Source organism: Pezoporus flaviventris, unplaced genomic scaffold (genome assembly GCF_033815535.1).
Source record: "Pezoporus flaviventris isolate CSIRO_AGI_PZ_B2104156 unplaced genomic scaffold, CSIRO_AGI_Pfla_v1 ptg000015l, whole genome shotgun sequence".
NCBI classification, from domain to species: domain Eukaryota; kingdom Metazoa; phylum Chordata; class Aves; order Psittaciformes; family Psittacidae; genus Pezoporus; species Pezoporus flaviventris.
In genome coordinates this window covers 15,887,831-15,901,201 of record NW_026892563.1, presented here as the reverse complement: position 1 = coordinate 15,901,201, position 13,371 = coordinate 15,887,831, and the positions used below count along the sequence as shown (strand labels likewise).

Genomic DNA, 13,371 nt, shown 5'->3' with positions numbered 1-13,371 from the left:
AAAAACAGAATCTAAAATGGATGAGGTAGGAAATTGATTTTTGAAACTGCATTGAGTTTTCAAAAATCTATGCAAAGTCTTACCAAAATTTTTGCTATATTAAACCCATCTGTAGTTCATTTGTAGACTGTTCAATAAGTACCATCTCAAGTATTTTTCTACTTCAAAATACAGATTTCTTTGGTAGTTGGAAAAGTCATTTAAACAAAGCTATTTTGAATGAGGGAAGTATTTTCCATCCTCACCTAATAAAGAAATATATTCTTGAACATGTGCTCTTCTACTGTGTTGATACGTTAAAGAAATAAACCCTACGTCCTTCCATATGTCAGGGCAGTCCATTTTTGCAGTGTCTGTATTTTTGGATGGCTCTGAGTTATGAACCCAACTGGAAGTTAGAATTTAAGTTTTCTCTATCATCACACCTGTGCTGTTGGTCCCCTTTTAAACATTTTCTTCTGGTTGTAGTTAACAGCAGTTTGCTCAAACAATAGTGTAGCATTGTGGTGATGATGACTTATTCCTCACTTGCTAACTTTCCTGAGACAGTAAATTTACAAAAGCCAAGAAGTTACTATTGCTGCCGTTTACATTTTGCTTGTATTACTGTGTATGCAATGTCCCTAATGAAATAGAAGGTTCTGAACAGCTTAATTTCAGAAGGGCTGTTATGTTCATGAACATAGGAGAAAAAGGAAATTTCAAGGCTGAAATAAGGGATGTATTCTGTAGCTGGACCTTCTTTATGACAAGTTTTGGTCTTATCATGGGCAAATAAATGTTATTTGTACTTCAAGTTGTTACAGTTTACAATAATATATAAAGGTGCATATTTTTATGCTATTTTCTGAACTAACACATTAGGAAAGGGCCATTTGAAAGATAATTTACCCATTCTAATCTGTAATCTCTTCCCTTAATGTGCATCATGCATAGAGATCTTGACATACTTTTTGACTTCTGTCACTTTGTTTCCTTCCCAGGGTGCTTCACAACATGTAATAATTTAAACTTACAGTGGTTAGAAAGAAAGATTGATGATTGAACAGACCTTGTTCCTTAGATAGTTTTTCCTGTAGAAGTTTTAGATGTGGCGGGGCATCGAGTTCCTGTGGATTGTGGAACTCCCATGGTGGTCAGTAGGTCACTTTTTTGATCTATTGGCCCTCCCAATTAACTTCAACCAGCAGTTTTGTGAATATCAATTAATGGACCTACACAAATGTTCCTATTTCTATAGCTGACTGACTCCTCAACCTAAAACAAAAGGAGGTCAAGATTGCTATTCTAGCCAATTCTTCTTTCTCCCCTTATTTCTTCCTAATGTGTCATTAGGAGTTTCTTGTCTCATAATAGTAAGTTATGAGTGTTCTCTTGGGACTAGCTGTCCTGGAGTAGGATTGCAGGTATCATGGAATAAAGTCTGAAATGTGGCAAGGGCAAGTATTTCATCAGGGATCATATCCTGAACTCTGCTTGTTTTTGTTGATAGCTAAGATTGCTTTTGGCAACAGAAGACTGTGAACTCCTGTGTCTCTGTTTCCGTGACAGTCAGAAGTCATAAATGTGAAAATTACTGTTCTTTCAGAGCCTTGTAGTTACAGTTTTAAACTTTTGACCCAGGTAGTTCTTGGTTACTGCTGACATGGCTGAGGGTTGGTACCCCCATCTTCAGAGAGACTATTAAAATGCCATTCTGTTTGGTATAAGAACATGCTATATGAAGTAGCCAATTTCCATCCACCTACTTGTAACAGACTTCACATCATGCGACTCTAGTCAGACTCTTGTGTTTAATAATGTCCCCCTTTCTGAATTCAGTACTGCTCTGTGAAACAAAAGCAGTAGTTTAGAATAAGTTCCTTGTTGAGTACAGTTGTGATTTATGTGTATTGGCATCATAGGTTGTGACTTCCCTCCAAGTAGATAGATAACTGCTTGTTAATCACAAACATTTAATCTAAAAAGAAATAAAACAAAAACCTGAAAAATAGAGTTGAATGAATAAAATAAGTTATTTATCAAACTGGGGTTCTTATAGAAGCTTTCATTGTGATTCTGCTTTGTTACAAATTACGAAGCTCTCTTTTCTGAGGCATGGATGTTGAATTAACTGACTTGATCCAGCTGATGATCATCAGTTCAGAAGACCAGGAAAGCTACAGCTTTATAGCCCTGCTAGTGGACTTGGGAGAAAAGAGTGCGCAAGAACAGAAAGTTGCAAGTTGAACTGCAACGTTGGTGTTACAACTGCTCTTTTGTGGAATAGTTATACTTCTAGTCCTGTGAAGTCAAATTGTAAGTGAGAACTCCCCACTACTGGGATTTCTGTGTTCATATATGGGAGCTTTCTGCTTTTTTAGGGACATGTGCAAGTGCAGAACTTTTAATTTTTTTTTTTAATTTTAATTGATACCTAAGTTGCTTGATATCTCATATGCTGCTGGGAACCTGTGGCCTGAGGTAAAAAAAAAAGTGCAAGAAATAAAACTTTTAAAGTAATTGGCTCAACAATTTAGAATTAATGGTGTTTTTTGACCAATTTAAATATTGTTTTGACTTTTCAATCACCAAGATGTTGATAAGTGAGATTATTTGTGTTTCAGGTTAAGCAGAAAATCAGCAGAAATTAAAAAGGCAAAAAGTAGACATGCCAGCAAATGTCTTGCATGTATTCACCCATTCTTGCAGGACTGTTCAGCATGTCTTGAAAAGTAAATGTACACTGTATTTACCAAGTAGTATAGATGGATGATTAATTCTCTAGTAAAAATAGAATTTAGATTTTAAGAAAATACAGTAGTGAGAAAAAAAGCATATCTACAGTTTTTACATGGTCTGACATGCATTAATATATAAAGGAACCACGGTATCTTTGAGAGAGATAGTTGATGCACTGGAAACTTCGCACATGTTTTCCCCTGTATTTAAATGTAGACTTGTGAATTTCATATTATATAATTTTAAATTTCAAAAAGAAGGCAACAGTCTGTTGCCCGATTCACAGGTGAACATAAGATGTTAGTTGGAAACACCAAAACAGAAAAAGATCCAAGTATTTTTAAAAGTTTACGCTCAGACATTTAACTGATATTTTCACTGTATCTTTAAATATTAGAGGACAGTTTCTGAGCTTAGTAGGATCTGTATTTGTGTTCAAAATCACAAAGCAGTTTTAAATGGATGTTTTACAGAAGAGTTAGAGTAATTTTCTGTGCAGTGTTGACTTAGTTTATAAGAGTTTTAGGTCAGGAGCTTTTTTTTTCCACCTATAAGGTCATCTTGATACTTCGTGTCACCAGAGTCACCAAAATGCACACAAAAAAAGTTTTCATCTGTCATAGTTATTTCATGAAGGTTTGAGTATGGGTTTTCTATCCATACCCCTCCCCCCCCTTTATTTTTTTCCCTCTTAAGTAAAATGTTTGAAGATCTAATGAAATATTGTGAAAATAACTGGGTGCTTGTGGGCAACCAGTTCATTTTCTGGAGTAGCTTGTTCTGCTGGTCATTCAGAAGTATTGAATTGTAACAGTGGAGTAAAATACCAGTGGTCTGTCAGTGGGTATTTATCACACATTTTTACTTCAGCCCTCTTAATATAATAGTGAAAAGTCAAAATTAAAAGTCGAATTGATGAGTGTTGTTTATATATTTTTCTGCTGATTATATTTTCTTGCAAGATTTAGATTGTAAGGGAAATTGGGATGTCCCTTGCTGGTTAGGTGCTTGATTTTTTTACATCTGGCTTCTAAATTCAGTCTTCAGCAGTAATTGTGCTTCCAGATTTCAGCTTCTGATTCCACATGTATTCCTTCAGTGGCAATGTTGGGTGCAGTGTGCCTTGTGGCTTGTCTTCTATGTTGTACCAACATGAAACCATGTAGAGAATGTCATCCTTCTGGAGCAGTCATCAGAAACCGAAAGGATGTGTGTTAAATGTAGAATGTTCTGAACTTTCATTAGTGAACAAAGAAAAACAAATTGTACTTTACTCTGTCCTCCACTGTTAGAGGAAAAATCAAGGTACAAGTAGACTGTGAACCAATAAAATGTAATCTGACAGATGTCTGAAACAAGAGCTGAGAGGTGCAGGATCTGTCCTAGTTAGTGTCAGATTCTTTGCCTGTGGAATTTGGCATTTTTCAGGATGTTATGGAATCTAGTATTTTAGCTATATGGTTTGCCATTCTTGTGCAACTTGATACCAAGTATTTTATTTGTCTCTTGCTTTGCAGTTACTTCTTGCAGTCTAATTTCACTTTCCCCAAAAGGAATTAAAGTTACAGTGCTTGCTACCTATAGCTTGGTAAACTTGGCAGTAGGAGTCAAGAAGCTGAGTACAGTGTGCATTGGAAGAAGGGTGGAAGTTAAAAATGTAGGCAGTGTAGGCTAGTGAGCTAAGTGGTTTGTTGGAAGACATAAACATCTGAGGCAGGGAAGATGAGCTGCTGAGGCTGGGCACTAGCTTTTTTTTTTCTTTTGGTACAGGCAGTCCAGAAAGTTGCTCTGAGCAACCTTAAAAGGCAGAACTTGCATGTTTTTTCTGGCTTTCATGGAATCCATACACAAAATTCATATCTTTGAAAATAACCCCTGACAAATTCTGAGTTATGACACAGATGTTAGGAAAGAGACAAATAGGAATTAATGATTAATAAATAATCACAATGAAATGGGAAGAAGCATTTCAGCTAGGTAATAATTCCATGAGGATGATTTCTGGATTTGTTGTGTATGTTGAAACAGTGAAACTATTAGTGTTTATAAGCTCTGTAAGCTAGGAGAGGGAGGCTAACTGAGGTAGGTATTTTCAAGTCATTAACTGCATTAAAAACTCACCTTGTCTTTGCAGGAGGAGAGACTTCAGCATGCAAACCTTCATCTGTTCGGCTTGCACCATCGTTTTCATTCCATGCTGCTGGCCTTCAGATGGCTGGACAGATGTCCCATTCGCATCAGCAGTACAGTGATCGTCGTCAGCAGAACATAAATGACCAACAGGTTTCTGCCTTATCGTATGCTGACCAGATTCAGCAACCTCTAACGTTAACAAACCAGGTAAGTGATAACAAGTAATTCTAGATGTAACATTTCTTTCTCTAAATACATTGTATACTCATAAGTTAAAGGATCAGGGCATATATTTTTGTGGTTTGCTTTGGTGCGTTTTTTTTTGTTTGGTTTTATTTTTTGTTTTTTAACTAACTAAGTCTTGACTCTTCAAGGATGGGTGGATGAATAAGTTTCTGGTACATATTTATTGTGATTATTCTACTTCTAACATTTATTAAACGAGAGGGGAGAAAGGTAGTCCAAATAGAAAGTTGGAAAGAGTTTTAATTATTTTTTTGTTAGGTTGCTTTTTCTTTCAGGATTGTTTGATGTTAGAATGTGATTGTTTATTACTTATTCTAATGGACAGTGTTTTAAAGCAGAGTCACTGTTCAGTGTATTTGGAATAGAGAGGTTTGCATGAAAGATGCTTTATTAAGGAAGATCCACTTTATTTGAAAGAAAAAGCAAAATCTAAAGCTATGTGATTATTGGGGTTTTGCTACTACTAATTTACTACTTAGTATTGCAAAGAGGTAAAATGACCACAGGGATTATGCTGATCATGGATGCTTTTGAGCTGTTGAAATTAGTATTTCTTCCATACTGCTTTTTTGTTGCTAGAACTGCTGAAGTAGTATTGTCCTGTGTAAGAGATTATTCTGTTGCTTCCTTAAAAATGGCACAGCCCAGTTGTGGAGATGTGAATTCATATATGTTTCAAAGCTTAAAATTCAGATATGTTTCAAAGCTTAAAATTCAGATATGTTTCAAAGCTTAAAATTCTGGATTCTCTAAGTCACAGCTTCAAAATTTGGTGCAGGATGATAAGGCATGTTCCACTTAAAGATGATGGAGTGTGTTGCCTTTTGCTGCTAGCAGATTCAGGTCTATTCCTTGTATTCAAGGTGGGTTCATAGATAAATCTACCACCAAGAGATATACTCTGGTATTGCTCTGTAGGAGAGCACTTATGCAGAAAGAGGGAAGGATTAGAGAGGATGAGAATGGTCAAGCTAAGTGCCAGGATATTTGATACTAGGATTTGGAGATCTGTAATGACTAGGGAGGGCTCTGTGAAGGCTGGCAAAGAATGCTTTTTACTTTCATGAGAGCCACTCAGTAGGAAGAGTAAATCTGCTCATATATAATGGTATTTAGCTTGAGAAATCTACAGAGGTATTTTGTGTGACTTTTTTTAGGTTAAAGGTTCCTCATAACCTCCACAATGTGGTTAGGGTATCAGTCAGCCAGTTAAGAAGAGTTACTGTGTTCCTTAAACCCTTCAGGATGCTTATCTGAGCACTATGATCTGGCATCGTATTTGTGAGTTTTAGTGTACATCAGTGCTTAGTTGTTCATGTTTTTAAACCAAACAGCAAAATCAAAGCACTTCAGGACATAACACCATCAGTTGCTGTTTGTTGTCACAATGGCTTTAAAATGGTACATGAAGAACAGAAAGCTGAAGAATAGTTTTTGGAGAATAGTCAAGAGTTGTTGACCAAAGAAGGCAGCCCACTGAAATGAGGATGTAAATGCAGGGAAAAAGCTGTAGTTGGATCTAGGAAGTTACCCCTATGAAGAAATGATCAGCTGGCCACCTTGATAATGCCATTCAAGCTGTCTTCGTGCCTAAGTCTTTTCCAGTTCTGTTTTGGTTTTTCTGCATTATTCTGTCATCATATTTTACTGTAATTGCATCGCAGTCTTAATAGTTCTCTGCTTAAGCAGCTCAGAATTGTTACTCCTTTATCCTTTGTGAGCTGCTTTCAAGGATCCCTGACTTTGACAGTGGTCAACTTTTTGAAGTCTTCTGACTACTTGCTTTTCGGGACTCTTTCCTCCTGTGAGTTATTGTGCTTTTCCCATCAGCAAGGCCCATAAAGAGTTCTCCAGGTTGGCATGGAGGTTTTATATGAGCCTCTGCTGAGGAGTCTCAGTGGCTTTTTGCCTTTGCACTAGTTAGTCTGATCTGCAACACCAAATACAGCTAACATCTCTATGGCAGAAAGATCATCTGCTCTAGTCCTTGTCTCTGCAAAAACTTATTCTTTCTCTTTCAATAGCCCTTTTGTCAGCTCTAGTTCATCTTGATTAAAACATAACTCTTAATTTTTTTTTTCTTATGAAAGACATGACCCTCTATTGTTGAAGGTTTTGTTCTGTGTTCTGTTTCTCCATTGCTGTGGACTACCATCTTACCTTCTGCTCCAGCTGTAATCTGCATACCGTCTAGGTTTTCATGTTTAAATGATATGTACATCTCACAGATTCTTTCTTTATGACATTTCTACAGGAATCCTTTTCATTCGGGGTATTGCCTTGAATGTGCTGCAGCTTGTCCTTGATAAAAGCAGTTCTCTTCTGTATATGTCAATTCCGAGAAATTCTCACAGAGATAATTTTCTGAACTGTCCTCATGCAGTTGGTTTATTCCTCTGTTGGAACCTCCTCACCAGTAACTCTTTCTGCTATGTGCTTGTCTGTTTTCTAAAGCTTCTAGTGTCAGACTAAACTTTTAGTAATGTCAGCCTCTCTTCAGTCACATAAAGTGACATAGTCCTGTGTTTTCAAATACGTATAGTTTAACATTGTATTTTTAACTGGGACAGCAAAAAAGAATAGTCTGAATATCTGGTGTTAGAAGCTTGATAGATTGATCTGATATAGCCATGAAAAATGGGAGTAAGAAAAAGGTGACTTTTGGTGGATACAAGAAGTATAATTCTTAAAGGGTAGGTCTTTTTAATGCAGTGCCTTGCATCCAAACAGACGTTAGGTCTCTGAGCTTCAGTTTCCCATATTTCCTAATGCAGTGGTGGTCATCAGCAACTTAGACCATAGGGTCATCTTTGGTGCCACCGGTTTCCACAGTGTAGAAGTAGCCCATTTAGGTGCAAGCGTCCAACAGTTGCTTAATAGCGAGTCGCCAGCCCCTTTGCTCCCGAGAGTGCTCCTTGTCCATTTAGTGGCCGGATGGTGGGTCAGTGAAACGGGCGGGGAGGCTCCCAGGCTCGGCGATGATTATGCTGGGAGCGCCAGTCAGAATTCTTTCCCGAGCTCCAGCCACCATCTGCCGGCCAGAGCGCCGCACTGCATTGCCTGCTTCTCTGCAAGGCGGTGCTCTGCCTCGGGAAACTGCCTTTGGCTGGGAAAGCCAGCTCTCTCCTCAGTATTCCCATCGTTCAATAAACTCCCCCCTGTTTAATAACTACGTATTTTAGAGTGTATCTTTCATCGAAGGAGCTGAGAATACAAATGCTATAAAGGTTACTTTCTCGTTCGTTACATTTGCTGAACTTTGAAACAAAGTATTTTGTCCAAATCCAGGCAAGATTTAATTGCTTGAAGATAAAAGCCGCGATGAAATGTCAGCTTTTGAGATGCTGAAGTTTTATAGAAAGGATAACAAGTAGTTCCTCGCTGAAAGTAAATTTCTTTAGGCTGCAGCAAGATGCTCAAGGATACTGCTTGTCAGTTGCTAAGAGTAGCTGTTAAGTTTTAGCATGTAGAAGAGCAGCATTTTCTGTAAACAATGTCATTTTGATAAATAGCAGAGATGATCTGACATAGTATGTTTGTTCAGGTTATTTTTGTGGCTTTCTTTTTACTGAGGCCTGACTCCCTTTTCCGAGAAGTATTGTCTTGTTCAAGTTCCTCTAATGATTTTCATTCATAACCAAATAATGGGGAAGCAAGGCCTTGAATATTAATTTATTGTTTTTATTCCTGTTCTGTCCTGCTTTTTTTTTTTTTTTAATTTGTAATGGCTTGCAGACCATATTCTGGTATTTTATGAATCATTCACAGTTGCCGATTAAAGATTGGGACACAGTAATGTCAATTTATATTAAAGTTGTATAAATTATGTGTATTTATATTACACGTTACCCTTAAAATACTATTTACATAATCTTTTCTTGCACCTATTGCTTTGTGGCTATGGTCAATAGAACCTCATCTCATCATTGGCTAGGAACAAATATTGGGAAGATGCTTCAAAGCTGGCCAGATTGCTTTGTTTTTCACTTATTTATGAGGTCTTAAATTACAGTTAAAAACTTCCAGCTCTGTCCTTTTTTATTATTTTTATTTTTTCTTCAGTAGTTAGGCTTAAGGCTTTTGTTTCCTGAAAACCGTTGGATTCTGTTTACTTTAAATCTGTGATTCACAAAGTGCCAGGCCTGCTGCTAGGATGGGGTCTTGCTCTTGGTTGTGTGGTCTTACCTCTCTGATGAGTGTCAAACAGTTTCAGGAAAGCAGTAAGAGCATCCAGCCTGGAATGAGTAGAAGAGACGAGATCTGTGGAACCTTTCTTCTTTAGCACTAACAAACAGTAATATTTCTTCATCCAGTTTCAACTGGTTGCATCTTGAGAGTTCAGCATGGCCTGATGCGAATATGAGATAAGAGCTTAAAAGTTTTCAGAACTTCAAGCAAGTATTTCTTTTGGGCTGTGCAAATGTTTATCTTCATCATGGAAACTCAGACTGCCTGAAACTTTAAGTACAAAAGACTAGAGGATTGATTTACTTGATGAAGAAGTTGAGGTGAGATTCCTGGCCAGATTTTGGTAACAAATTACAGCAATTTAGCTTTCACAAAGTACCTGGAATTTAAAAGTCAGGCTGACTGCTGAACAGCTGTCTCTATATGTATCTAAGATCATTTATCACCTGCAGAATTCTAGGTTTTGCCAACCAGATGCTGGCCAGAGATTTTATTGATTGTGAAGTCAGTGTGTTCTAGCAGGCAGTAGCAAATCCTTCAGTTCAGTTACTTCAGCTATCTAATCAGCAACATTATTATTAGTGATGGTCAGACTTCACCAGCATCTGCAGTGAATGTGAGCATGCAGTTGGTTTCAGTGAAAGTATTTCTTTCACTTTCCATCTGTTTCAGATATATTTTAGAAAAATATGTTTTTATCCTCTGGCAATAAGAGTTTCAGAGTGGGGTTTTTCATTACCTTTGTCTTACTCTCCACTACTCCTTTTTAAAATGATTAGGCTAAATCAGATAGGATGAAATCTTGGCAGATGACCCTTCTTTTCTTGTTATTTTTTTTTATTTATGTAATTTTAAGCATCCCTGTTTCTTACTTTTATTCAGCAACCTTATTTATTTGGGGAAGGAAGCTGGGATAGGAGGGAAATGCTCAGGCAGTGATGAAAAAGTAACTGAACTGAAATTCTGTCCCTGCCTCCATGCAGTTCTGGCTCTGAGAACAGTTAGTTTGAAGAATAGTGCTGGATTTATCTTGTTTTGTTCTCTGGCACATACACTTTTTTTCTCTTTGGCCATTTTTCTAAAAACCTGAAGTTTACTGTGTATTATGAGTGTGTTACTATGGCTTGTGGTTATAGAAACTAAACATCTGTTTTGTTGACCCTCTGGAGACATCATCTATTATGTGGCTGCTCACCACCATATGGGATTAGTGTTGACTTCCTGTCCTATATTATGGTGATGCAGGAAGGTTTTTGAATAGCAAGGGGCATAGGAGATGTGTTTGGTCCATTTAGTTCTTCAATATGGAAGTCTATTAAGTAGGCTATTACAACTGGATTCTTGCTAAAATCCTCATGATTTATTCTGTTTGTAAAATGGAACATGTACTATATGCAAGCAGAATTTCTCATTCTTTTTTTTTAAGTGAACGTAGATAGTGATAGATCCTTTCTTTTTAAAACTAAAACCTGAATTAAAGCATTCCATTAACAGAATATATATGTGCTTAGAATTTCCTGAAATCAAAGTAAAATGCATTTAGTAAGGAACAGTGTCATCTGAATATACAAAGTGTATATCCAAAGGGAGAGAAATATGTTGTTTGTTTCTTCAGTTTAAACTGAAGAAACCTCAAGGACAGTGCTACTTAAAATAATATACCTGAATTAAAGTCATAGTTCCCTTAAAACACATTTTGTCTCGAACGCATTGAGTGGGCTTTCGATTGCCCTTTTTTCTGTTTATTAGATTCTTCTTTGTTTAGACTAATTAAAGGTTACTTCTTAGCACTATGTCCTGTGTGTTTGGTGAATAGGTAAGGAAACCAAATTTCCGTTCTTCACTCATAATCTTCATCATGGTACCATCCCAGGTAACTGAGCTGTTTCCACTGAGGCCTAAGTGTGGACCGGTCAGAATGTGATGGGTATTTACTGACATAAATGATTGTAAGGAAAGTAGTTTCTTGTCTCACTCTTGAAATACAAGCATATCTTTAGGAAGATCTGAGGGTGCAGTGTTGCTCTCTGGCCACCAGATAGAGACTGAAGCTTGTGCAATAGGATTTTTCTTTTTCTTTCAATTTCCCCACCCTCCCCCCTTTTTTAATTCCTCCTTCTTTCTTTGAAGGTAAGAGGGAAATCAGTATTACCCCAGTGAGAAAGAATTTTAGAGTGTTAATGTATAAAATGTATAATGACCACTTTGTTCCATAGTCTTCCATCTGGAAGAAGGGAACAAGAGGCTTCTAAAGGATCTTGGAAAAACAAGAGAATGTTACAAATTTTGTGATATAACAGGGAGAGGAAGGAGAGGTCAGTTTTCTCTTTTCTCCCTCCCAAAAGTTTATGAACCCAGGAGAGCAAAATAGTACCTGTTAAAAAAGTTTGCACAGGTTATAAAGTATGTCCTCAGAAATGTGTGTTTGTCTAAATGCATAATTAAAATCACAGTTTTCAAATAAGGTGCTGGCTGCAAGCAACATAGGGGCAGCCTGCAGAACTTTGAGTATTTATGATTAGGGAACAGAAACAAATTAGATTGTTTTTCTTTCTCTTTTTTTTTTTTTTTTACTAGGCTGTTTATTTCAGAGTTTAAATAAGAATGTTGGTTGGGTTTTTTTTTTAAGCAGCCCGGCAAATTCCACTTATAAATTGGAAAATAAATATGAATGCTTGTCCTACAAATTCCATTTCCAAATCATAGCAGCCTGATGTCTGGATAGTTGATCTGAGCAATGCAGTTCTTCCACACTGAGTGTCTTTCCTGGAAACTTGTAGCCTGTGTAACAGACATGCTGTGCTGGTCATGTCAGCCTAGGATGGAGATTGGTCCTTCCTGGTACTGGTACACCACAGAATGGTTTCTTCTACCAGCAAAATCTGCCAGTGTCCCAATAATCTCTTTAAATCAGATGGAGAAATTTAAGGGAAATATGTGCATTTGAAAAACTTGTAACAGTGACAGTTGGGATTAGGACTAGATGCTGTTAAGTGCTTTGGGAGAGCACCAAAAGAGACCACATTTAGGTGTGAATTGTTTAATGGTTCATGTTTGTTTAATAGATGGCATGAAAGAAGAAACAAAAATATTTTGTAAATGTCAATTTGTTTAGGAAACTTTAAAACCGATTTCCCTGATGTTTACAAAATGGCCATGCTTGTAATAATAAAAGAAGTAAGAAATTAATTTGGTAAACGTGTTCGAGGGAAATTGATGGTAGTGGGCACATCCAAAGGTGAATTGACAGGAACAAACACCTAGGGCATGACTTGGGTTAGAATTCCCGGAGGGAAGTTTAACTGTATTACATTGTCTCTGAGAAGCATTTCCTAATCAAAAAGACCACAAGTCAGCAGCTTTGCAGGGGTATAAGAACGTTTTGTGGGTGTATTTGGAGAGGGGTGCACCAAAGCTTTGAATTGCTGTTTCTGGGGAGCAGTCAGCTTTGTACCTGTTGGGAGTCTCAGCTTCACACAGATGCAGTAAACTGACTGCTAGTGTCTTACCTTCCCCCTCTGTCTTTAGCTCTGTCACTTTTTCATCCTCGGTCTTGCTCGCTGCTTTAGGTTTTTACCCCCATGTTGGTCTGCGCTTCCACTGGAGGAGGATGTGAGCTTAGCTTTCTAGTATGGTTGCTTGGGTACCTGAGTCCAGGTCCAGTCTCAGAAGCAGAAACTCTTGTCGCTTCTATTTGTAAGAATTGAGTCACTTCAGTGTGATTTTGTTAATTGGTCATTAAGGGGAAAAAAAGAAAAAAAGGTGTTTGCACAGCCACTTCAGTACATAGTAACAAATACCATAAAAGGCAGAGGAGCAGTTACACTTTTCTGGTTGATTTATTAGTTAAGCAATAGTGATATAAAACTCAGTTTCATTATTTTTGTTGATGGTTCATGATCTTTCCTCAGCTTTGCAGGAGGTTGCATGTCAGTATTTATCTGTACCAGGAGGCAGCAGAAAGATGAAGCATTTAGAAGTGAAGAATTATGAGCCGTCAGGATATTTGATGGCATGAGATGAGAGTTGTAAGGCAGAATGTGGTGGTGCTCCGTCACCTAACCCTCTTAGTAGCGAATAAAG

General features: G+C 37.4%; 1 protein-coding gene across 4 annotated transcripts in view; it reads left to right on the top strand.

The window, feature by feature from the left end:
- Positions 1 to 13,371, top strand: part of DYRK1A (dual specificity tyrosine phosphorylation regulated kinase 1A) — an 88,647-nt gene that overhangs the window by 58,545 nt on the left and 16,731 nt on the right. For all 4 annotated transcript variants that reach the window (XM_061453596.1, XM_061453595.1, XM_061453594.1 and 1 more), the window contains one exon: positions 4,856 to 5,061. In XM_061453596.1, coding sequence (XP_061309580.1) covers positions 4,856 to 5,061 — 206 coding nt within the window. The remainder of the gene's footprint in view (positions 1 to 4,855; positions 5,062 to 13,371) is intronic.